This window comes from Chrysemys picta, chromosome 10 (genome assembly GCF_011386835.1).
Source record: "Chrysemys picta bellii isolate R12L10 chromosome 10, ASM1138683v2, whole genome shotgun sequence".
Lineage (NCBI taxonomy): Eukaryota > Metazoa > Chordata > Testudines > Emydidae > Chrysemys > Chrysemys picta.
In genome coordinates this window covers 56,603,197-56,628,598 of record NC_088800.1, presented here as the reverse complement: position 1 = coordinate 56,628,598, position 25,402 = coordinate 56,603,197, and the positions used below count along the sequence as shown (strand labels likewise).

At 42.3% G+C, this 25,402-nt stretch overlaps 1 protein-coding gene across 26 annotated transcripts in view; it reads right to left on the bottom strand.

Moving 5' to 3' along the window:
* Positions 1 to 25,402, bottom strand: part of NPRL3 (NPR3 like, GATOR1 complex subunit) — a 154,714-nt gene that overhangs the window by 100,990 nt on the left and 28,322 nt on the right. For 9 of the 26 annotated variants that reach the window (XR_010591143.1, XR_010591142.1, XR_010591141.1 and 6 more), the window contains 6 exons: positions 24,343 to 24,472; positions 20,195 to 20,269; positions 15,521 to 15,674; positions 12,669 to 12,750; positions 3,369 to 3,506; positions 2,246 to 2,402 (listed from right to left, as the gene is read on the bottom strand). Coding sequence is in view for 22 of the 26 variants with exons in the window: in XM_005306151.5 (XP_005306208.2) it covers positions 2,246 to 2,402; positions 3,369 to 3,506; positions 12,669 to 12,750; positions 15,521 to 15,674; positions 20,195 to 20,269; positions 24,343 to 24,472 (736 nt within the window). In the remaining 4 variants the exon portion in view is untranslated. Of the gene's footprint in view, positions 1 to 2,245; positions 2,403 to 3,368; positions 3,507 to 12,668; positions 12,751 to 15,520; positions 15,675 to 17,992; positions 20,004 to 20,194; positions 20,270 to 24,342; positions 24,473 to 25,402 lie in introns of those variants that run through there. The other 17 variants (XM_065559865.1, XM_065559870.1, XM_005306150.5 and 14 more) reach the window with 8 other exon arrangements.

Sequence of the window (25,402 nt, the reverse complement as noted above, 5' to 3'; positions counted from 1 at the left end):
TATAAGTGTGACGTTGCACTCTATATGATTTTATGAAAATATGCTAATGAATTTGAATATAATGTAACTGAAATATGCTTTATGCAAAAGATCTCTTGTAAGGTATCATTACAAAGCTTATAATCTACTGAGTGTGGTCATCCTATTTGTATAAATGTATCACTCTTGTATCTGAAACTAGAAGTATGAAATATAACTCTGAGGGCCTATTGTAATTATGCAAAGTGCAGGCCATTAATTGTGGTTTGGAATCTTGATGGCTCCCATCAACCAGGACAATTGACTGTAGATGGCTCTGTTTTACTTGTAAGTCTTCCTGGATACGTGTGTGCTGGCAAGTGGGTAATGAAGTCTTACAATGACATGTGATCAAGTCATCTGAACTGGAATCCATCTTTAACCTCGTGCTTTTCCATTGAGAAGGAGGGGGTGGGAACCCAGAGAGGGACAAAGGATTCCTGCCTTACGCAAAAGATATATTAAGTGGGTGGAACAGAACAAAGAGAGGAGGAGCCATCATGAGAAATCTCCTAGCTACCACCTGAACTGGAATAAGGGCCGTACCAGGGGAAAGGATTGTGCCCAGAATAGGAAGACACCCAGTATGTGAAAAAAACGTATTGAAACATCTCTGAGGGTGAGATTTTATCTGTATTCAGTTTTATTATTGTACTACACTCAGACTTGCGTGTTTTATTTTATTTTGCTTGGTAATTCACTTTGTTCTGTCTGCTACTATTTGGAACCACTTAAATCCTACTTTCTGTATTTAATAAAATCACTTTTTACTTGTTAATTAACCCAGAGTATGTATTAATACCGGGGGGGTGGGGGTGGGGGACGACAAACAGCTGTGCATTTCTCTCTCTATCAGTGTTATAGAGGGTGAACAATTTATGAGTTGTTTAGATTTATTTAGACCCAATTGGGATTTGGGCATCTGAGTGTTAAAGACAAGAACACTTCTGTAAGTTGCTTTCAGTCAAGTCTGCAGCTTTGGGACACGTGGTTCAGATTCTGGATCTGTGTTGGAGCAGACTGGCGTGTCTGTCTCAGCAAGATAGGGTGCTGGGGTCCCGATCTGGCAGGGAAAGCAGGGGCAGAAGTAGTCTTGGCACATCAGTTGGCAGTTCCCAAGGGGGTTTCTGTGATCCAACCTGTCACAATAAGGGGAGCAGGTTAGACAGGGATGGTCTACATATTCTGCTTCAGCAGGAGGGTGGGGCTTGAGGTCCTTTCCAGTTGGACATTTCTATGATTCTATCTGGTCTGGCTGCTGTCAGCGACAGGATACTGGACTATATCCACCACAGGTCTGATTGAGCCTGGCAATTCTTGTGAAGCCAGATTCCCTGAAGGTTGGATAAGCAGGAAAACATGACACGCATTAGAAATTCAGCCTCTCAGACAGGTAGACATTTTTTAGTTTCTATCTTATAAACTCTGTCATTTTTGTACTGTTGCAGCCCCTGTTTCAGGGCTAAGACATTCTCTCCTCCCAGCAGCACAACTTAAGAATAAGCTGACATTTCCCACAGGGTGGAAACCCAGGTCACCACCAAACCATGGTCCAGACACTAAACGGAATTGAGTGTTGCTGAACTGACCCTGTTATATTGTCTCCCCTGCTCCCTGCCCCTCACCCCCAGCCCACTTATTTGTTCCATCTTACCATTTTACTTTTAGACAGTCAGATCTTTGGGGGCAAGGACTGATTTATTGTGCGTTTGTACAGCACCTTGTACAATTGAGCCCAATCCGATTGTGGTGTTTGGGAGTTAGCACATTATTATTATTAAACATGTATAAGATGGTTGAATAGCTAACAATGTTGAAGCGGCAAGTAGCATTTCTGCTCTCTCAGGAAGGAGGAAACCCAAATCCAGCACTGTGAATTAGCAGACCCAGGTGCAACAGTAACAGATATTCTGTGACTGGGCAAGGTTAGGTTGCACCAACATTTAAAATGTATACTTACAAAGTAAAGATCAATGTAAGAAAGTGTAGGGGATTTAATTACTAGAGGCCAAGTTAAAGTTCATTCTGAATCAGGTACAGCATGAGGGCTGACCAACTTCTCCCTCCACCAGGAGGGGCTGATGCCTTTCTCCAACCCTCTCCCTAGCGCTAAGACGAGCATTCTATGCACATGTAAAGGATACTAGAGAAACACCACAGACACTAAGAAGGAAAATGCCTAGTGAATTGAAACAGCTTCAATTAAAAAACTGTCAACTCCTTGTACCTGTAGTAATGCCAGGTCAGCATCCTGAGCCAGCTGCTGCAGATTCTTCACAGCAGAGGTAGTTTTAATCACTCTCACCAGGGCCGGGGAACAGTCCAATGGGAGCTCATTAAGCAACGATTTCTCATCATTCAGTAGTAATAAGGCATGGTAAGGCCTGTAGAAAGAACACTGTCATCTGTAATTGCTTCTTTCTTGAAGGATTAGCTACCCCTCACTATGGCACAGAGCTGGAGCATGTTGTCAAGCTACTGGCAAAATAGACCATCTGATACTGTGATAGCTATAGCTAAGGACTATGTTCACAGTTAGTTCATTCTTGTTTATGCAAGACAAGCTGCCTCCTGTCAAAAAGAGCTTAAGCCTCTATCACCATTTGGAAAGCCTAAAAGCTAGCCAGACAGGTGGACAGATTGTGGTCCCAAGGGAGCAGGGATGAAATGCACACACCTCACTGTATACTGCTGATCAGAACTGGGCACTAAAAATGAAAGTAACGCAGCAGGTGACTTTTGCAGGTAAACCTCCATAGAACAGCGGGAAACAAAAATGGGACCGCCTCCCCCCCCAAAATCTACAGGAAATACCAATCCTTGCGAATTTAGATACTTCATGGAACTGTGATATGGACAAGAAATCACTTCAATATGAATATGGTTAAAATGAAGTGTTTGCTTTTAAGGATGGCACTTTGAATGGGGAATATCTTGCAATAACCTCTAAGACAAGATCTTCCAATTGTAAATAATGCAGACGCTGGCTGCTGCCTTACTTTAAAACCTCAGCATTGCCACTGAGTGTGTTCAGTCAACAACAGTGCCACAAATACCTGAGGAAAAAAGTCTAGGCACAAGAGAACAGGCTGGGGCGCAGAGCTTGGTTTCAGCTCATTATCACCATTTAGAAAACCAAAATGGGCTCTAATTTTCACATCACAAAGACACACAGTCCATTTCCAGGAACTGGGAGCACAACGAAAAAAGTCAATCTTCATTATTTTCTGTAACATTTTTCAGTAAGGCTGTAAAACGTTTGGGTCAATCGGAACAAAGGGAGAGAAGTTAAATGTTAGTGTTAGAGAGGCACAAGAACATTTGGGCACTGAAGAACAGGGTATATTTACCTAATAGCTTTCAGGCTTCTTTCAATCGCTTCAGGAGGTATAAAGCTTGTTGCAACATAATGGATTTTATGAGGCAGACAGAAACTCACTTCAAGCCAGTTGTTGATGTGCAATCGCACCACCCCTGTAGTACAAAGACTTAAAAAAAATAATAATAAAAAAATAAATAAATACAGCATTTGCTGCCTCTCTCGAGTAAAAGCAATGGGCCAGATTCACCTGTGCTGATGCCAGAACAAGAGAAGAGACTGCACCTCCCTCCTTTCAGCAACTGCCAGGGACCAATTTGACTCTAGTACAGGGGCGGGCAAACTTTTTGGCCTGAGGGCCACATCAGGGAATAGAAATTGTATGGCGGGCCATGAATGCTGGGGTAGAGAATTGGGGCGTAGGTAGAGGCTCAGGGGTGCAGGCTCCAAGTGATGCTTACCTCAAACGGCTCCTGGAAGCAGTGGCATGTCCCTTCTCCGGCTCCTACGTGTGGAGCAGCCCCCAACCCTGCTAGAGTGCTGGAGCGAGGCCATGCAGCTGCTTCCAGGAGTTGTGTGGGGCGGCCCCAGAGCCTGTGCCCTGGAGCGAGGCCAAGCTATGGCGCCCCTGGCTGGAGCGGGTCCAAGCCGTGTGGTGTGGCCCCCGACCTGGTGCCCCCGGCTGGAGCGCTGAAGCGGGGCAAGCCCCAGACCCTGCTCCCCAGCTGCCCACCTCTGCTCTAGTCCATAAGGCAGGGGTGGGCAAACTACAGCCTGGGGGTTGCATCTGGCCCTCCAGATGTTTTAATCTGGCTCTCGGGCTCCCGCCAGGGAGCAGGATCAGGGGCTTGTCCCGCTCCGGTGCTCCAGATGGGGAGCGGGGTTGGGGGCTTGCCCCGCTCCGCAGGGCTCCCGAAAGCAGCAGCATGTCCCCACTCTGGTTCCTACACGTAGGAGCAGCCAGGGGGCTCTGCACGCTGCCCCCACCCCAAGCACCGCTGCCGCAGCTCCCATTGGCCAGGAACCATGGCCAATGGGAGCTGCAGGGGTGGTGCCTGCAGAAAGGGCAGCGTGCAGAGCCGTTTGGCCGCATCTCCACATAGGAGACAGAGGCGGGACATGCTGCTGCTGCTTCTGGGAGCTGCTTGAGGTAAGCACTGTCTGGACCCTGCACCCCTGCCCCTCTCCCACGCCCCAACCCCCTGCCCCAGCCCTGATCCCCCTCCTGCCCTCCAAACCCCTCGGTCCCAGCCCGGAGCACCCTCCTGCACCCCCAACCCCTCATCCTCAACCCAGTGCCCGCACCCCCAGCCAGAGCCCACACACACACCCCACCTCCCTGCCCCAGCCCGGAGTCGCTTCCTGCACCCTGAACTCCTCATTTCTGACCCCACCCCAGAGCCTGCACCCCCAGCTGGAGCCCAGACCCCCTTCTGCACCCCACCCCCAGTTTTGTGAGCATTCATGGCCCCCCATACAATTTACATACCCAGATGTGGCCCTCGGGCCAAAAAGTTGGCCCACCCCTGCCATAAGGCCTGCTTTAAATTGGTCTCTTATAGGCTATTGCATGGTCACAGAATCATAAGAATGCCCCAACCACACTCCCTCCCTCCTCCAGCTGGCCCTCACCCCACACCAATGCCCCAGGGAGGGAGGAGGATCTCCTGTAAAAGTGATGCAGAGACCCTGTGGGGGGTGTTCCCGGGGGAGGTATGGTGGGACTGGATGGCACACACGGCAATGATGAATTGGGCCCAATGTTTCCATCATAATTTTACTGCACGATACAGAGGGAGGGAAGTTCCCTTACTATGCATAAGGCATTACAGAGCAACATGTCACCACAACACTGATTCCATAGATTCCACCTAGGTGGTTTGTTTCCCATTGACTTGCTCCTCCTTGTCACAGGAAATCATGAACGTTGTTATTAAATAGTTCCTTCATTCTAGGAAACCACAGCATCTAAAACTAAACTTTTAAGCTTACCCAAGAGAACAGGATTGAAGTGGAGAGAATATGCACTTCAGGAATGATAATGAAGTTTGATCTCAGAGTTTGGCTGGAAAGCAGCTTTAAGTATCTTTTATTTAATACCCCGGGGCAGGACACACAGCAAGCAGGGAGTTTGGGGCAGCCAACTTCACTCAAACAGATCTTTGTTCTTGTTTTTAGACGGTGACATATTTACTCCTTATCTTTATGGCATTCACTACCTCCTCCACCACCCAAGTACAAGCACACGTGGGTAAGACACCCCACCCTCTATATTAGAAAGCATGTCTGCTCAAAAAGCCATTTCTCGTGACACGAGTGTGCTAGTTGAGGCTATAAAAAAAAGCTGATGTCCCATCCATAGCAGTTGACATCATTTACATTAAACAGTTCCTAAAACAGAACCTGAAAATCAATTCAGGACATGGAGCCCTAAAACACTGTCTCTAGCTGCAGAACTATCTGGATTCAGAACCATAGCAGTCACCCAAAAAACCTCAGTTCTCTCTGGATTGCATTTAAGTTTTATTTTTTGTTTAAATACATTAAATATAGAACCTTTTTGAAAATATTGTGTAAATTATTTCTCTGACAAGCTGTGTTCAAAGCACACTCACCAACAAAGTTATTAAAACTGACCAAGCTAAGCACTGCACATGCCAAGAAAGAGGCAGTTAATCAACCTCAAGAGGCTCAGATGAGGGCAGGCAGTGTCCTCCTTCCCCTGGATTTTCAAAACCACAAAACACTAAGAATAAAGTTGTAAAGTCTTTGCCAAAGTCTCACTTCCAGATAACCCAAAAGGAAATGGCATCTATGGAGCACCATCTCTGCCAAACGAGGGCTCCCCTTTGGGAATTGATCATTTGCTCTAAAACATTTCAGAGTGGAAAAGAACCAAATTAGAAAAAGAACTTAAATTTACCCAACCAGGGTGAAAGAGGGGTCACACTAATCTCCTGACTGCTGGCTAGTTGCCAGGTTTTTGACAAGTGGGAACTGGTGGTTTGCAGGCTGCTTTGCTGAGGGTGCTAGTGCAGAGCAGAAGGGGAAGTCTATTGCCAGGAGCAACTATCAATCAAAAGTGGGTGCCTAAAATTAGCTACCTAACTACATTCAGAGCCCTAAGTGGCCTGACCTTCAGCCGTACAGGGAACTTACGACTCCCACTAGCCTATGGCTGAGCATCCATGATTTTAAATTTTACACCAAAGATTACACTTTAAAAAAAAAAAATTGGCCAAAAATTTCAAAAGTTTACAAATTTAAAATCAAAGTGTTGTGTACCAGAGAGATTTGAAGTGATAAGTGTACGAACAGGAACACAAGAACGTTAATTCTCAATTCTCAGAGCCAGAAACCAAAGTCCAATAATTTTGTTAGTAGTTTTTGGAGCTGTGCTTTTTCTTTGTGCCAGACACTAGTTCTCAGCAGAAGCAAGTCCAGTAATAAAAGTTTAACATAGAAACGGCCCCAGAATTTCCCCTTATCTCTGTGCAAAAAGCATTACAAAAAAAACACACTGCACCCAAAGCCCGGGGTGCACTTCACTGCTTGGCAGTAGCCAGGCTGGGAGGGTGTGTGTGTTTTTCCTCTGATGCCTTCATTTTATGTCAAACTTCAAAACAGACAAAAATAAAACAAAACAAACAAGAACACCTTCATTGAAAATCCCATTTTAAAAATTAAGCATCGTAAAGTTTCATTTAAATAAATTTCCTAATTATTCTCTGAACAGTGCACATGGGCATTTTCCTACCAACATGACTCAACCTAGAGCTGGCGAGCCCAATTCTCAGATTAGATGATAGTTCAGTATAAAGCAGGGATCAGCAACCTTTGGCACGCAGCCCGTCAGGGAAAGCCCCTGGGCCAGTTTGTTTACCTGCCACTTCCGCAGGTTCGGACAATTGCAGCTGCCACTGGCCGCAGTTCGCCACTTCAGGCCAATGGGGGCTGCAGGAAGCAGCGCGGCCCGAGGGATGTGCTGGCCGCGGCTTCCCACAGCCCCCATTGGCCTGGAGCAGCGAACCGTGGCCAGTGGGAGCTGTGATCAGCCGAACCTGCGGACGCAGCAGGTAAACAAACTGGCCCGGCCCACCAGGGGCTTTCCCTGGAGGTCCGTGTGCCAAAGGTTGCCGATCCCTGGTATAAAGCCTTCTCAAATTGCAGTCATTCTACTGAGACAGCCACTAAAGGAGCTAATTATGAGGCGTATGTGCTTACATGCACCTTATGGGCACATGAATACCATCAATAGCACCACCACCGTTAGGAAACAGAGTGGGCAGAAGAGTTTCCCCACAGTGCACCATGTTCCTAAGGCTAGAGTGTCGACATAGGGTGGAGGTGGGGGGGCACGCTAGACACTTCAGGATACCTTTACTTTGATGCGGGTCTGTGCACTGCAGTGTGGACACCAGAACCCAAGGTTTGAGCATGGGGTCAGAAAATTCTTAACCTAGGGCTAAAATGCAATGTAGACACTTAAGCCCAGGGTTCCCTGACACAGGTCAGCTAACTCAAGTCCCACTAACCCTAGGCTTACATTGCTGTGTAACAATAGCCTAAATTACCAAATATACCATCCCAAGCCATGAATTTGCATAACAATTTTCAAATTTAGCTGACTGTATGTAGTGTTTGCATAAGTCTGAAACGTCAGCTTTAAACTGAAGCTATGTCGCAGGTTTAGCTAGAGTGCCACCCCATAACACAGCAGTAGTGGAGCAGAACAGGATTCTGTTCTGTGTTGTGCACTATCAAACTCGTTAGCTAAGATCTCACCCCAGAATCATTATTACTGGTAATGATTTGAGCTGCAGAAACACCACAGCTTTACTCTCAGATCCCAGGCTGAACTTGAAGTCCTGGTTGTTAGAAAATCCATTACTTGTAAATTGAGCAAATTTGATATGGAAGCTACTGAGAGTTGGAAGCCACTCTCACACATTCCTCAATCCCACATCCAGACAGCAGCAAGAAGCCTTTAAAGGGCATCCAAAGTTACACCACAGTACTGCAAACAAACTGGTTTTTCTTGGACTTAAAGGATGAAATTTAAAACACACTTGTTTATCCTGGCTAAGGAAGACCCAGCAGATTCACCCATAATTGACATACATTTGGTAACATGCCATCAAGAAAGAACTCTTAAAATACAGCACAGTCAAAAGGTATTCTGGATATAACATTCACTCACACTATTTACAATGCTCAAAGGAAACATGAAAATAAAAATGGACTGCACAGAACAAATTATTAGGGGTGGGATCCACGAAGGGACTTCACAGTCGACATAAGCTGTGAAATTGACAAAAACGGCAGCGAACAGCAGATATAAGTAACCTGCAATGTTTACAAGGACACTGTCACCCTAACACCGACATAAGCCTACAACTCTTGTGGAGGTGTAATTAAGATGTTGGTGTAGCAGGGCACTTACATCAGTGGGAGAAAGGCTGTAGTGTGTACACTGACATAATTAGGTCAACCAAGGCTAAGTAAGAACATCTGAATCCAAAATTCGATTTATTCAATTATCTATATTAAAAAGAGTGAGTAATAGTTTATATACGGTAAGTGTCCACTAATTTTGGTTGCCTACCGTGACGCCTTGAACATGATTTTCAGAGATGATGAGCACCACAGTTCCAATTAAATTCAACACAGGCACTCAACACTTGTGGAAAATCAGGTCTGAGATGTCCCAAACTGGGCATCCAAAATTGATAGATACTTATGAAAATTTTGGGCTTAACTTCTGCATCTCTGTTTCTCCATATGCAAGATACAGATAATTATATCTACTCACCTTTTTACAGCACTTCATCTATAAGTAGAGTGTCCTATAGACATGTTTATTAGATGCTATTCAAAATGTACCCTAGGAAGGGGATTATAGGCTTGTGTTGGTAGCCTGCTCTTTGAAATACAAAGCAGTAGCCATTTGGAGCCTTGAATAAGATGTACCCCTCTTTGCATGTACACTACTTGTTATCCGTTATTTATGGCTTTTGTACCAAGCATTGCAATGCAGTATGGCTGTTACTGTATTAGTACATCGGCCTTATTCATGTGGTGATGTCATAATTCTATTGACCTTGTAGTAGCCTCTTCTACTGAGCCATGGAGACCAGTTTGTGTATAAGTAGTCTCTTGGGTATAAGCTTGTCTAGATGACTAGTCAGCATGCTGCAAGGTGGGCTGTAAATCTACAACATACTAGCAAGTCACGCACTAACTGGTCATGTGGACTTTGTTACTGTGCACTAAAAGTTCTCTAGAGTGTGCTGATTTAATCTGCTTTGAAACACTCCAACCTGCCACACACTAAACTAGCCATCTAGACAAGCCCAATGTATCTAAATAATGGCGATCACTTTTGCTCTGTATTCCACCTTGAAATTTCTACAAAGCCTGCCTGTCTTATGGGGACATCCGACATTTTGCGAGACAAAGTTGAAACAAAATGTTAACAGAGAGACACCACCCTCATGAAGATTTTCCCTATTTTTGTTCATTCTTGCTTTGGTTGTCACCCTTCCCCTAAAAGAAAATCAGTCAGGCTGAAAGTGTGTGGTTGCTCTTGTTGTACGAAAAACCTATCTGGAGAGAGGTGGAAACAGTAGAGCCCCACTAAATAAACAGCAAATATTTTCTTTTTCAAAACCTCTAAGTGGTGGACTGGTGTAAACCTAGCAAACGCTCTCTGCAGCTGCAGTTTAAACTATGGCAATCAGTCTGTGAGCTATAGCTGAGGTATTTTGGCCTTCAAGCCATTGCTTTTTGTTCACGTTGTAGGCAGAGTTGTGTGGAAAATGTCTGAGGATCCCAAATGCATTAAAATCTTTTAAACTAATCATTAAAAAGCCCTGCTTTCTGAGGTTCTCTTCTACAGCCATTAGGAAATCATGGGAACTAGTGGTATAACTATCTATAATCATGCCAGCCCACCCCATTTATACTGCAATTTAAAAGATAGGAGCATTCAATGCATTTTGAGCGGTGACAAAGGTTCAGATTTGTATACGTCTCATGACACAGAATGAACCACTAGGGATATGTCAGACCTGACTCGAAATACTCCAGTGCCATCTAGTGGGGAGCGCCTTGTAGGAAAATACTTTGAAACAATTGCATCCCCCTCAGTTACAGCACCAATTAAACGCCAATTAAAGTCAACTCAGAGGTTTGGCACTGCTGAAAACCAAGATGTTTCCAATTGGACAACCAAAAATCAGTGGATGTTTCTGACTTGCCTGAGTGACTTGCCCAAGTGAGTCACTGGCAGAACCAGAAATAGAATCTGGTTCGCAACTCCATGTGCCCCATATACTGCACCATGCTGCTTCCCAGGAGGGAAACTGCCAGAAATTCATACACAATTAAGACAATAAATTGGCTACTATCAAGATTTATAACTATTTAATTGTTTTGCATACCTCAGACTAATCAAACAGATACAAAGCATATAATGTTGTAAAAAACTGTAATTGTAGTTATGCCAATACAATGCCACAAAATCAGATTCTAAAGATATAAAGCAAACAGCACTTGGTGAGGAAACCAACAAACAACTTCATTCCAGCTTTAACTGGGATAGTCTCTAGTAACGCCTTCAAATCAGAAATAAGCTAGGTAAAATAATTAAAGACAAGATTCCATTGAGCAATGCTCCATGTCAACATGAGATAATGTGGGAGAAGTTTCCACTACAGCATGGATGAGGGTTGGGAGGGAGTGGCCTACTTCCCCAGATAGTCCCTGCCCCAGTACACGTCTATCTCAATGGATGGCAGATGCTAGCACATTGGGAAAATTGTGTGGGCACCACTATGTATTTTCTGTCCTTACCATGAGTTTTGGTCCTAGATTCAAAATTCTCTCAGTCACTGTTCTCAGCCACTAGATGTCACTGTATTACTGGACAGACCCCACAGTGAGTCACAAATAAATAAACCAGAAGGAAGGTAGAAAAAAAAGAAGTGGGTGAGAGTTTGGTATTCAAAATCCAGGCCAGGAAAAATGTTTTCAAATAAAACTTAGAGTATGTTTTACAGGATTCACACCAAATGCAGATTCTGCAGCTTCTTTCAAAGGGGCCTGAATTTCTTCCAGAAGCTTAAGGTCAAAAGCAATTATCACAGAAAATTGTTGTTAACTATCATTCCTATCTAAAATGCTTCTCTGGCCCCAATTACAGTAGTATCTAATCATCTGTCTTTAATATATTTAGCCTCACAACAACCCTGTGAGGCAGAAAAGTGCTACTACCCCCTTTCAGCAGATGGGGAACTTTAGGTCAATAGAGATTAAGTGATTTAACCAAAGTCACCCAGGGAGTCTGTGGCAGAGCAAGGAATTGAAGCCTGGCCCCTAAACACTGAATCAACCTTCCTGCTCTACTTATCTGCCAAGACTCCCTGTTCAGGGTTCTGTCTCCCCCTGCTGTGGTAGCTGTTGTCACCAGCACATGCTAGTGCACCAAATGCAGCCCTTTGCTCTGCATTAAGGGGTTAGCTATGCCATGACAGAGCAGAAAGACACACAGACTGGAATTTTCAAAAGGAGACCAAGAGAGATGGGTGCCCAACTCGCACTGAGATTCAACGGGAATTGAACTTCTAACTCCTTTAAGCAACTTTGAAATCCCAGCCAGAACCATTAACTGGTCAGGCTTTGACAGGCTGCAGTTTATATGATGCTAAAGGCCTCATTTATTCAGGCTTCCAGGCATGCAAAGTGTAACCAAGTGAGGTAGGGGGAACCTGTGGAACTGCCAACTATGTTACATGGAGCAGTGCATAAAATTGTATGTTTGGGGTGCTTGCTGGGAGAGCTGCTGCCCAAAATGCTGCTGATAGGATACTTTGCAAATAAGTTGTCATTAGGCCTCTTGCCAGCCAAGGAAGAGTAGCACAGTTCTTATAGCCATGGCAAAGACTCCTATCAAGCCTCAAAGAAGATAATCCCTGGGATATCCTACTGGAGAGACCAAGATAGCAACTTGGTTTCCATAATATTTCTGATTTACTTCAACAGCTGAACGCCATATTGCTACAAACCTCCACCTGGTTTAACTTCAAAGCCCAAAGGGCCACTCACTTTCTGGGCTCTATACTTGTTCATGTTCACTGACTGGGATGAGACTGAATCAAATGCAATACAAAAAATAGAGGCAAACCTCCTCTCTGAACTGGTGTCTCCAGTGATCCAATAATCACTAATGGGAAGAGACATATAAAATCAGGTGAGCTGGTGATAATATACAGGTCAAAGACTTTTCACCAAGAAGAAGAATAGCTTGGGTTATCAGAAGGATTCCTCTTACCTGTCATAAGCCTCCTTGAGGTCTCTGGCCAGCTTGCACTTGGGTAGAATGTGATGGAAAGGTGATTGCGGACCTTCTGCTGCTATGGAAAGATTAAAACAAGAAAGCATTCAACTGTTTTCAAAGCAGAGAAACCTTGCTTTCAGACGGTCATCTGAATTTTGCACAATTGTAATAGCAGATTCTGTGGAGAGATTAGACAGTGACAGATTCAAGTCTGTTTAATCCACATTCACCTTTCACGGTGGTTGTTTTTTAATTAAGCAACAATGATACAAACTTCTTTTTGAATCCCATGAATCCCAACTTTATGCAATATGGGTATCTTCACTAATCTGAGGAGCAACTACTTCTTTATGTTTTTACTTCTAAATTTTAGTTTTTAATGCTTGTAGCAAGACAATACATGTTGTGCCTCTGTGAAAGTAAAGCCAGGTGCATACACAAATAAGAGGATAATGCTGGTTTATTAGTAAAGCTCCAGAAATTCACTCCATACTCTAACTGTAACAGCTCATGCAACTGGCTCACTCTCAACAGAATTGGGATTCTTAGGTTACAACACAGCAAGTAACACTTTCAAAAGTGCCTAAGTCCCACTGACTTTCAATGAGACCACAGGCTCCTAAGTGTCCAAGTCACTTTTGAAAATGAGACATAGGTGCTTTTGAAAATTTTACTGAGTGACCTTAAAAAGGGACATATCTTCATAACAGGTTGAAACAATGCCATGTTACTATCTACACTGGTCATGGAAACTACATGCGAAATAGAAAGATCCCTCTTGAGGATGGCCAGAGGGCTTGGCATACAGGGTCACAGAATGGGAAACCTGGATTTGAGATTACCTGAGGGCTTTTCCCACATCTGGATTGCAAATGCACCAGAGGGCAAAGCTGTATCACTTGTACCCCCACCCTAGCAAATGACAGGAGCAGAACTAGTCACAAAAGCAACTGAGCTACTTCACTTGTAGAGCGGGGATCTCTATGTAACACAGGTGACCCTCAGAGACGATAAGGCAAAGTGGAGTCATAGGCAGTCAGAATGATAAAAACCACAGAACCCCATTCAAACTGGCCCCATTCACAGAGTGCCCTTTGTTTATACTCAAAAGCATGAGAAAGGCAAAAGAACAGCTACACCAAGATATCTGGGGATACCAGAAGAGCTGTCTCAAGTGAATACTTTAGTCTCCTGCAAACTGCAGTTTTCACTGTTTTATTTGTGTTTCAAAAATATCAGAGTAAAACTAAAGCTCCTGTGCAAACGCCAACTGTGGGCTCTGACAGACTGGTTAGTGTGCATTAGAGGCTTTACCAGCTATGTCAACCATGATAGCTTACTTCAGCTGCAGTTCATGCAGCCACCACCGGATTTTAATTCTCTTCACCTGAATCCGAACTTCACCTTGCATAGGAATCATGACAAAGAATCACGCACAAGCTCTGACTGTAGGCAAAGCCACATAGTGAAAACATGCTCCAACACGGAGACCTTGCTGCATTATGATTGGGCTTTCAGAATTAGCATTTTCAGCGACATTTTTTTATACTGAGTTTATAACTATATGCCACAAAATGGCAATAATAAACCCCCCCAGAAAAGAGTGACAAACCTCTTCTCAGCTCTGCAAGGAAACATCTTCCTTTAACACACAAAAGGGTTTGGGTTTTGTTTTCTTAAAAAACAAATGAACAAAACAAAATGACAAGCACCAGAAATTCTGCAGTAAGAGAGCTCTTTCAAAGATCGGATACACATGGGAGTCTTTAGCAGGAATTACAGAGAAAAGAAGAACCATGACAGTGCCTCAAGGGCTTGAGATTAGAGTAGGTAACCTCAGGGACTATAAGGGGAAGGGAAAAGCAGAGATAAGGCCTGAGAAGGCTCGTTTGTCCAACTGAATCATACCCTGTATGCAGCATTGTTGTAGTCATGTCAGTCCCAGGATATTAGAGAGACAAGGTGGGTGAGGTAATATCTTTAAAAAAGAGCTCTGCGTAAGCTTGAAAGCTTGCCTCTGACCAACAGAAGTTGGTCCAATAAAAGATATTACCTCATCTACCTTGTCTCTCTGATTTAATCATAGTGAGAATCAGAAAGACTATTATAGCAAAAGGTCTCTGTGGATTTTCCAGTACAACCCCTGCTTTGTGGGAACAGACACTTAGGCACATACTACCACAGCTCAGGAGCAGGGTTTCATTGGCTGCTGGGTTAGTAGCTGGCACATAATATTGTAGATGACTTCAAGCATACCACCACCCTCCAAAAATGAAAGCACCTCTCTCAAAGATTTGCCCCATTTTTTATTTGGCTTTAACAATGGGATCCAATTATTGTAATAAATTATGTAAACTTTAAAGGATAACATTTTACACTGTTGCAGTATTCCTTTTTTAAAACAACTCCATTCCAAAACTGGAACTAGTCTCATTCTTTCTTACTCGTTTGTTTAAATGCACTATAAACTGGCAATTACATTCTGAGTCACTTCTCTCAAGCAGAACCTGGAAGTTATGCCAAGCAGTAAAGAGACAGCTTTTATACACGTACAAAAATGGACTAAGATGAGACCCTGATTTTGCCCATGACCCCCAATCAGGTTGGAAACTCAAGGCTCCAGATGTGAAAGGTTTGCTCACTAAGTCACTTTGTTACCCAGCTTCCTGGATTCCTGCTACTGCCTCGCTGTTACTAGAAGTATGTACAACACTAACATTCTCAAACCATGGTAATCTGCATTTAAGTGGATTATTCATTAAATTGGCCAGTAATTGACTGACTATCCAATGTCGAAAGTTCCCTTTGGTAAAGAAGCTCCCCATTACCCTGAGCTCAGAACTCACTTTCTGACATGGCAGACACTTCATCCTGAATGGCTAGGATCAGCTTGGCCTCTCTGGTCAGGTACTGACAACGACGCTCCTCATGCTGTAGAACTATGGCAATTCGACGAGAGAGGTTGTGTAAACAGTTGATCACCGATGGATCTGCGTTGGCCTACAGGCAATACAGGAACAGACCTGGTCATTAATTCAGTAGCTACCAAACACATGCAACTAGACTCAATATGAGTGTTGCACTGTTGGACAAATTATTTTTAATAATTTTCATTAAAGATAATGAATTATCTTTAATAGTAAGGTTGGAGGTCAGCCTCCCTGGCGATTGTCAAAAGAAAGGAGATTTCTCCGGCTCACACAGTAGTAAAGCTGAAGGACAGAGATCCGTAACTAAAGCAAGTCAAACACACGTAACTAGGCCAAGAAGTAGTCATGAAAACAATGAGGAGGGATCTCCAAGTTGGCATGTACAAAACAACGAACATAACCTAGGGCACAATTACTCATTTTACTTGTGTATCTTCCCATTTGTTACTGGACCTTTTACTAAAAGAAAGATTATAGAACAGATCTTCAGAGCATTAGAGGGAAACTTCAGACTACAGAGAAATTTAAAATATCAATACATTCCAATACAAAAGCACTAGAAGTACAAGGATGACATAGCTTTTACCACAAGCCACTCTCTCCATACTGGAGCACTGGTGTTTTACTCATTTTTGTCAAACCTTTGGTAGCTTATTTACACTGACTGCAAATCACACAGCCACCATTATTTTAATTCTCTTCACCTGAATCAAAGCCTAGTCATACACAGGAATAGAGACAAAGAATCATGCAAATGCTCTGACTTTAGGTAGAGCTACACAGTGAAAACACATGCCCCAATATTCAGACCTTACGCATTATGACTGGGCTTTTGGCATTAAAATTTTCAACAACATTTGATGCTAATCACTAGAGAACTAATAAGATGCTATGACACTTTTAATCCCAAAGAAAATGAAATTGGATTTAGGTTTCCACACTTCTAACAAATATTGCTTATTTAAAAGATTCCATTTGTAGGTGTCCCTCTAGAATGAAAGTGCTGCAAAGCCTATCGGCCACAGACAGCTGATAAGGTGGGGCTCACTGGCTCTAAGCCAGGAAGGGTGCAGTAAGCAGCTGTTTTATGTCTGTTAAGACATTTAAAGGAATTTAAGGTTCAGGCAGCAGATAACCTGACATCTAAACTAGAAAACCATGAGTCAACATTTTTACAGGTCAACATTTTTGCTGAGTCACAACACGTTGGTAGGGCTGAAACTTAGCACAGCAGGATCACTGCTGATTATAACATTTGGGTCTTAGCCTGTTCTGTCTGTCTGCTGCAGATGGACTCATCTTTATCTTAGAGTACCTCCACCCACAACTTGGGTCATCTGCAGCAGTAACTCTATGTTAGCAAAATTCCATTTGCTTTACATGCAGTATGTTCCACAGACAGTTCTTTATGAAGAGAATGTCATTTTGGTAAATACAATGCAGTGCTGCTTAAAAAGATGGCACGGTAAACTCCAACTGAATTACAAAGCCAGAATTTCTGCTTTTGTTCCCTGTACAAGGGCCATTAGAAATAAGATTCTAGAGAAATACAAACTATACCAGAGTCGATGGCTTCACTGCAAATCACCAAGTTGCCGCACAGAGCATGTGAATGAATAAGCAATGTTTTCAACATAAAACACCTTCAGAATGATGTTTATATGTTTTAGATTTTCTGAATTCAATTCTGGGATAATTCCATCTCTCTATTAACTCTGTGAAACTCAAGCAGAAAACCCTGTCCCCCTAGTGAGGGAGAACTTAGTCATCACAAAAAAGCCAACAACAAAGGACACATCAGTATAACAGAAAAATCTTTGTTTCACTGACAGCACTCTTAACAACTGGGGAGGGGAAGAAGGAGGGGTAGGAGGCTCTTCTCCATTTCTGCTTTTGGCCACAATGGCCAGGACATGAACTCCACAGTTCCAAATAGAAGCCGTATCACAACCAATTGCTTTACAAAGGCTTATTTCCCTCAGGTATAACTCCCTTAATCCTTCCTAGAAGGCTTCTTAGCTCATATTCATGCATTACACTTACACACACACAAAACAACATGCTACCTCTACAACACGCAGGCTTATGGATTGGGAAGGGAAAGCCAGAGCTGGGAAATCAAATGCTGATCTCACATATGGCAGCTTTTATGCCATTAAAGTGGCTGAATCAGGCTTCTCTAAACACTAAAGCAATTGTACAGCAATGTTAAAATCAGAATGAGTGGTTCTGAGCAAACCTACTCCCAGAATGCATGGGCTATATATGGGTCCCACTATGTAAATAATTACAATACAGCAGGCTTGACCAGAAGAGAGAGACAAAAAAGGTTTTGTGACTTATGAGAGACTCAGTACAAGCCTATAGCCTAATAACTCTACACACTACCTGTCACTTTGAACTCGAGACCCAACAGCTGCCTGGTGCCTTCCTTCTCCTGGCTCACACTAATAGAAAGATTTCACTTCTAAGATGTTATCAGGTTCAAGGAAATAGCCCTAAATATTGTCCACCGGGGTCCTCGTCTCAAAAACCCTGCAGCATGACTTAGGACTCCAAAGAATGCTGTTCTGAAATGTCACTACAGGACTTATAAGAGGGCTAGTAATTTCCCTACAGAAATTCAAGGCCCTTCTCCCCCATACCTGGAATTTCTCCTGACTGTGACAAGAAGGGAAAGAACACATTTTGGTCACCAAATCAAACAACACTTTCAGCAAAAGGCCAGGTTCAGATGAAACCACAAACCTCTGATGCAGCAAAGGACACACAACCGGACTAATTGCAGAAAGCAGTGTTAGGGACAGAAAGGGGACTCCCAAGTCCCATTTCCATCTAAAAATATAAGCCTAAACTTGGTGCTTTGATTCTTGGGATAGGTGCATTAATTATTCCTCAATTTCTAAGTGTATTTGCTAATTGTCATGTATTGTAAATGACAGAGCCAAGGAAATTTTGCTTTGCTTTTGCTTCAGAATTTGAATTGCTCAGTATATGCTATACTTAAGATTGCAAAACCGTTTTCATATCTCAGTTTCCACTCACTCCTAAATTTTGAAAAATTATCCTCTTGGGCTGAAATTTTCCACGCTTGGACCGTGCCTGATGTGGTTTCTTTTTATTATTGTTTCTACTTTGAGGACAGTCTTCAGCTGTTTTTGAGTTCTGTGTGTATGTGGAAAAATTTCACTGCAAAATATAATAGCTACATTCCTGCTGATCATTTATTACAAACAGACTGCCTGCTTAACATAAAAGAGACTGATTATTCAAAAATACTGAGCTTTGGAAGCTGACCTATCAGTAGCTTAGTGAGGCGTGTGTTCACAGTGGTGTTTAGAAAAGGTCATCTGGAAATTCATTATGGATGTTTAAAAACTTTATCCTGAGTATGCCGAGGAGAGAGTGTTATTAAATCTGAGAGCACACATTTCTGGAGAGCTGGTCTGCTTACAAGTGCAGGCTGTTTATTGTGTATTCTATAGGTACTTAGGCCCTGTATTGAAGCTGAGCACACCTCCGGCCTGGCAGGCCTCTAGCCCCTTTATTCACTCGATTTCCTGACAAAGTATGCTTTTCACTGAGAGATCTCTACTTCTCATATATATTCAAATTTCCAAGCATACCAAGTATGCTGAGAACTTCACAGCACACAAGCACAGAGTAGGCCCCTGTGCATCCGTTAAGATCCCTGCTCCGTGGATTGAAAGGAGCATCCCACCCTCTATTGCCCTGCTAACAAGTGGATCCGCAGTCCACTCCCTTGCTACCTGCATAAAGAAATCAGCATGGCTCTTTAAGTGCACATGTATTGGATATATTTTTAATTCTGTGAAGCACTCAAATACCATGGTAATGAGGACTACAGAAATGCCTATCACTAAACAGTAAATGCATCAATGACTCCACATTTCATAGGCAGCAATGCTGTGCTTGGAAGAAACATACCTGTGCCTCTAGCAGTAGGATTTAAGGCTACTCTTTTAAATAATATAACAGGAAACTTTTCTCTTGTCTGTACATCATCAATAGGTAAACAATAATGCAAGATTACAATTGTACAACATCTTAAAAGTCAGGATATGTAACAGTTGCGGTTTCTACAGCAATATTACATTGGCCTTGCTGCACCTACATAGTCTTTTGCATTCTTGTTTTTCTTGTTAAAGGGATACTTTAAGATTCCTGTCTATGTTATTAAATGTACACCATAAAATATACCGGATGTGCAATAAGGCTGATCTTCACTATGAAGTAGGACCTCAACCTTTGCATTTACCTGCAAAAGAATGACAGAAAATGTCCTGTTGGAAACAATCATTCCCTGGCCCGAGAGATTGGCTGCAAAAGCAGATAGGGCTCTTCCATCTTTTGACTTCTATGATTGCTTGATCTTTCTTTATTTTAACTGTGCATTTTTAGTGTCACGTGCAGTACTGTTTTTACATTTTTATATATTTCAAATTAAGAAAGTCTGGTTTATAGTGAAAGAAGGCAGTGAATGTGTGTTACTGAAATGTTACTGGCATCTGAATCAAAAGTCCTTATAAAACAATACAGAATCCATTCTTGGGTAAAAACAGTTCTTACCCTTAAGGCAAATACAACATTAAAGAGAATCATGGTGGGCATCTCTCTCTTTGGTGATGGATCAGTTTTGGATACCTGCAAAACATTATATATATATATATATATATTAAAAATATCTAAATGAGTGAAGGCAGTACTTCAGACATAGTTTTAAAATAATATAGATGCGGCTACTAAAAAAAAAATGGTCTTGATTTAACAGATCTAGTCTTATTAGGTTAGTTTCCTGTTGCATTTCACCATTGGCTGCCTGTACATTTATTCCTTCAAAAGGGACTCACTGTATTTCTACATATAGTTAATTAAATTTATGGAAAATTGATTCTTTTATAACAAGTAAAAGCCTCTAGGTGTCGTCAACCAAACAATCCCAGACCTTCCCTTCCTAAAATGTACTCCACTATATCATGTTTTTAATATTTCCACTTGTCAGGACTGAAGAGAATATATGTTTTAGAAATGCATATATTCAAGCACACACATTATACAATTCTAAAACAAAAGTAAATTTGTCTCCTACATATGGCATTTTGGAAACCTTTTCCCCCAAAACCATTATCATCACAACAAGATGAGATTTAACAAAAAAAATATATAGATGTTTGAAAAAATAAAATCAAGCAAGACAAAACATTAGGTGGAATTCCTTCATTAGGAGCTGTTAAATCTTGATTATTCCACTGACCAAGTGTCTCCACAAGATGGAGTAGGAGATCCAAGCGACATGTCTGTACTCCCAGAGAGCTCCATAATGCTTATGCCTAATCCTCACAAGTATGGAAAACTCTCACTTCCCAGGGACTTTGTTTCCCTGAACTGTGTGTTACTTGGGGCCCAAACGGGACGATTTATCAGTATTCTTAAAAAACTAGATAAACTACAAGGAAAGAGGAAATCATCTGTTTTCTAAAGGATCAAATGAGATTCTAGTTAAAAGGAGGAGAGAGGGATCACTTTGCACTGCAGTTTTGACAACAAGCCTTGTTATTTGGTTTCTTGGAACTTAAAAAGAACAGGAGTACTTGTGGCACCTTAGAGACTAACAAATTTATTAGAGCATAAGCTTTCGTGGGCTACAACCCACTTCTTCGGATGCATATAGAGTGAAACATATATTGAGGAGAAATATATAAGCATGTTGCTCTCTGTATGTGTGTATATATTTCTCCTCAATATATGTTTCACTCTATATGCATCCGAAGAAGTGGGTTGTAGCCCACGAAAGCTTATGCTCTAATAAATTTGTTAGTCTCTAAGGTGCCACAAGTACTCCTGTTCTTTTTGAGGATACAGACTAACACGGCTGCTACCCTGAAACTTGGAACTTAAAGGTTCCCACAGGAACATTTCTCTAAGCACCCTTCAGAGGCCTCAAAGCATTTACAAACTTAGGGCCGAATCCTGTTCCCACTGAAGTTAAAGGGAGTGCTGCCACTGACTTCAAACGGCAGCTGGGTCAGATCTCACAATGTTCTCTAACCAGGAGAGAAAGACAGGAGTACCTTTACCAATTTAAACTATAGGGAGAGTTTAAAGAGGCAGAATGTCATTAAACAAACAGCAGTCATACCAGGGACACAGGATTAAATACTTTAACTATTGTGAAAAGACTGCCATATGATTTTTAACAACCACAAAAGGCCAGGATCTAACGTGAACAAGAATCTTGCAACAGCACATTGTTCTGACACTGCATTCTGGGCCACAGCTAATGAGTCACAAACACCACTTCTTGTAGTGCCCTGGATATTAACCCATTGCAGGTTATGAAATCCGATGAGATGCAAGCCAGAAATGTTGTGGCTACTTTATAATTCAGAACTTTATTTATTTACTTTTTATTGAAAGGGATTGGAAGGAAATACCTTTGCCTCTTTCTAATTTTGCAAAAAGAAAATTCCAACTTTAGAACTGAATGACCTAGCAGAGCTGGCTGCCATTCTGAGTCAGTTTAGAACACTGAATATGCAGAGGTCTTTAGGAGTGATAAAATATACACAATTGAATAGTTCTATAGAATAACAAAAAGATGTTTACAGGTCTCAATAACTTTTACTACCCAGATGTGATTCTATTTAGAAAAATAGAAAACCAAGATGTTCTTTATGCAACTAGAATGAGAGTGAGAAGAATTTGAGCAGCATTCCATCGCAAATAGGCAACTGCAAATCTGGTAGCTTTTCCATTTAATTTTCAGCCATTACACTTACAAATACATTGGGCAACTGACACCTTAATAAACAGGCTCTTTAGGATCAGGCTTGGAAAATGCACAAATCTGATACTATTAGACAACACATAGTGTTCACTCTGGCATATGCTACAATGAACGTTAATGCCATTCATTGCACTACATGACATTGTCTCCACTGAATATTCACCCCAGGATCATCTGAGAAAAACTGCCAGCAGTATGAGCAGTCACAGCTTAGCAATTTCTAGTGGCATGGATGGGAAGGGTTAAAAGTGATTCTGGAAAAAATAAATGCAAACTGCACCTAGAAGTTCCCTGCAAAATACTGCCTCTCAGTTTGCTGTTATACCTCAAGGCTAAAGTCATAAGGCCTTGTCTGCAGTAAAGAACTCTGTTTAAAACGTGTCACTGCTATGAATACGGGTTCAACTCCACCAGCAACGGCAATGCTGGGAGCTGTAGCACGCATGGACTGCTGGTGTTCTGAGCACAGTGGGTAAAATTTTCAATAGTACCTAGATGGCTTAGAACCTACATTCCATTTTCAAATGTGATATCGGCATTTGGGAACCTAAGGTCTCATTGACTCGTAAGTTTCTAGCAGTGTCAGTGAGATGTAGGCTCCTGAGAGCTGAGATCACTTTTGAAAATGGAAATTAGACTTCCAAGCCATTTATGTACTTTTGAAAGGTTTACCCAATGGTCTCCCACCTTACTCAGGGTAAATCTATTAAACATGGTGCTTAAACCAAAAGCAGTAGCCACAGATTGCCTGCATGTTTTACACTAATTCCCCCACAATTACTAATGCTGGAGAAGAATAACCAGTTAGTGACCGTAGGAAATTTTTGAAAGCCACATTAATCCAGTAAATCTAATGTAAACAAGGCCAAAATGACTAAGACACAGACACTGAGAAATGGACAGACGGTTGCTGATCACGGAAATTCCCAGAGCCCAATTCACTTTTAGGCACTATTAGTGAGATCATAAAAGGGGATAGGGAAAGTGCAAATCCTTCCCCAGACTCATGCAGAAGCCCTTTCCATGGCCCATGTGGCTGAACGTCTACTCCATTTCAGCATGAAGCACTTCTGGGTTGAGATGTTAATTCATAAGTGCCTATATGGCCTTGCTGACCCTGGGAAATTTCACCACCCTTTACCCCAAAAACAAAACAAATGTTCTAAATCAGTGGTACTCAACAAGGGGTCCATGAGCTGATTTCAGGGCGTCCGCCAAGCAGGGCCAGCTTTAGACTCGCTCAGGCCCATGGCAGAAAGCCAAAGCCCTGCCACGCGGGGCTGAAGCCAAAGCCTGAGCAATATGGCTTTGCAGGGGTCCCTGTGGTATGTGGCCCCAGGCAGTTCCCCTGCTTGCTACGCCCTAACTCTGGCCCTGGCTTTTATATGCAGAAAAACAGTTATTGTAGCACAGGTGGACATGAAGTTTTTGTAGCATGCTGGGGGGGCCCTCAGAAAGAAAGATTGAGAACCCCTGTTCTAAACCATATCCTGAAGAACCAGCCTTAGCACTGGCAGTAGCCATAGAGTTGACAAGGCTCAGGTGGCTTCCAGAATTTTTACCATTATGTTTAGTTACACCTGCCAAAAAGCCAATTTAACTAGCACAGTGGTAAACACAGATATGGTCCGCTGGAGCCATATCGTCGCTAGGGTTTCTATTTAATATTAACACTGATTCAGTTACACCTGTGTTTGAGCCACTGGGAAGTTTTTTGTGAAAAATTTCCAGAGTAGACACAACATATTTGGCATTAACATCAGCAAATAAGCAAGGACAAAAGCTTTCAAAAACCACAGGCATAAAACAGAGTTTCAAAGCAATGCTGTACATTTTGAATTCCAAATTTCATAACTCTTTTGCTGTTCTGTCCATATCAATTCTCAGGAGAAAAATGTTTCCCAGTGCCCCAGCAACTCTCTTACCGTACCTGCCCGAGGGCATGCTGCAGCAAGGTAGGGTGGCCAACAAAACGGACATTATCAATCTTCAGCTCAAATTTTTTGCCACACATATCTGATTTGGTAGCCAAAATTGTTGCCAGGATGACATCTGAAAATCTTCAAAAGTAGAAACAAGTTACTATGATAACCAAAACACCACACCCTAAAAATATTCCCCAAACTGAAATACAGATTTATTTCATTTGTGTGAGCTTTAAGAGTGTTTTAAATTACATATTTAAACTGGAACACCTTGAATGCATCCAATTATGAAAATTAATAATTCCATAAGATTATGTCTCTCAGATCACCAGAATAATAAAATGAGAAGCATCAAAGGCAAAGAATGAAAGTTCATGCTTATTTAATTACATGCTCTGGGAAAGATTAGATGTCATCTGCTTTCAAAAAGATAAAACCCGCTCAAATTAGTCATTGCCTGGATTTAGCCGCAGGTTAATGAATTGACTAAGCAGGCAGATATCAAAATAATCTTCACTCAAGCAGACAAGGATCTTTAACTACCCAAGTGTGTGGGGGAGGGGAAGGGGGGGGTTGTTGGATTTTAATAAAAATCTTCTTCCCACTGTGTCCCCCATCTCTTCTAAATCCAGTAGTCAGATTCAAATGTATTGCCATGAGAGATACTCTGAGATCAGCAGACCACTGGTGCTCTGCAGACAGCTGGCTGGTCACATGGTACTGGCTCTCCTCATCCCAGCTAGTCAATTGCATTAAAAGAAGTAACGATACAGTACACTCTTTCCTAATAAAACTTCTCAATGTAAACAATTGCTGTTAGCACTGGAATCTAATGGTACTGTGAGTGGGGAGGACGTGGTCTATGAATGTGGGGGCAAGTGTCCACAAGAGAATCTCACTGTAAAGGCATGTTGTTCATCATGAAAACGTCTGAAAACCCCTGCCATAAAAAGCCATTAGAAGGAACCCCTCTGCAACTCCACTGACAGTGCTGTGGGTGATCTTACACCATTCTAATCTATTTAGGTTCTTATATCGCTTCCATTACCATGTTGTCTGAGACAG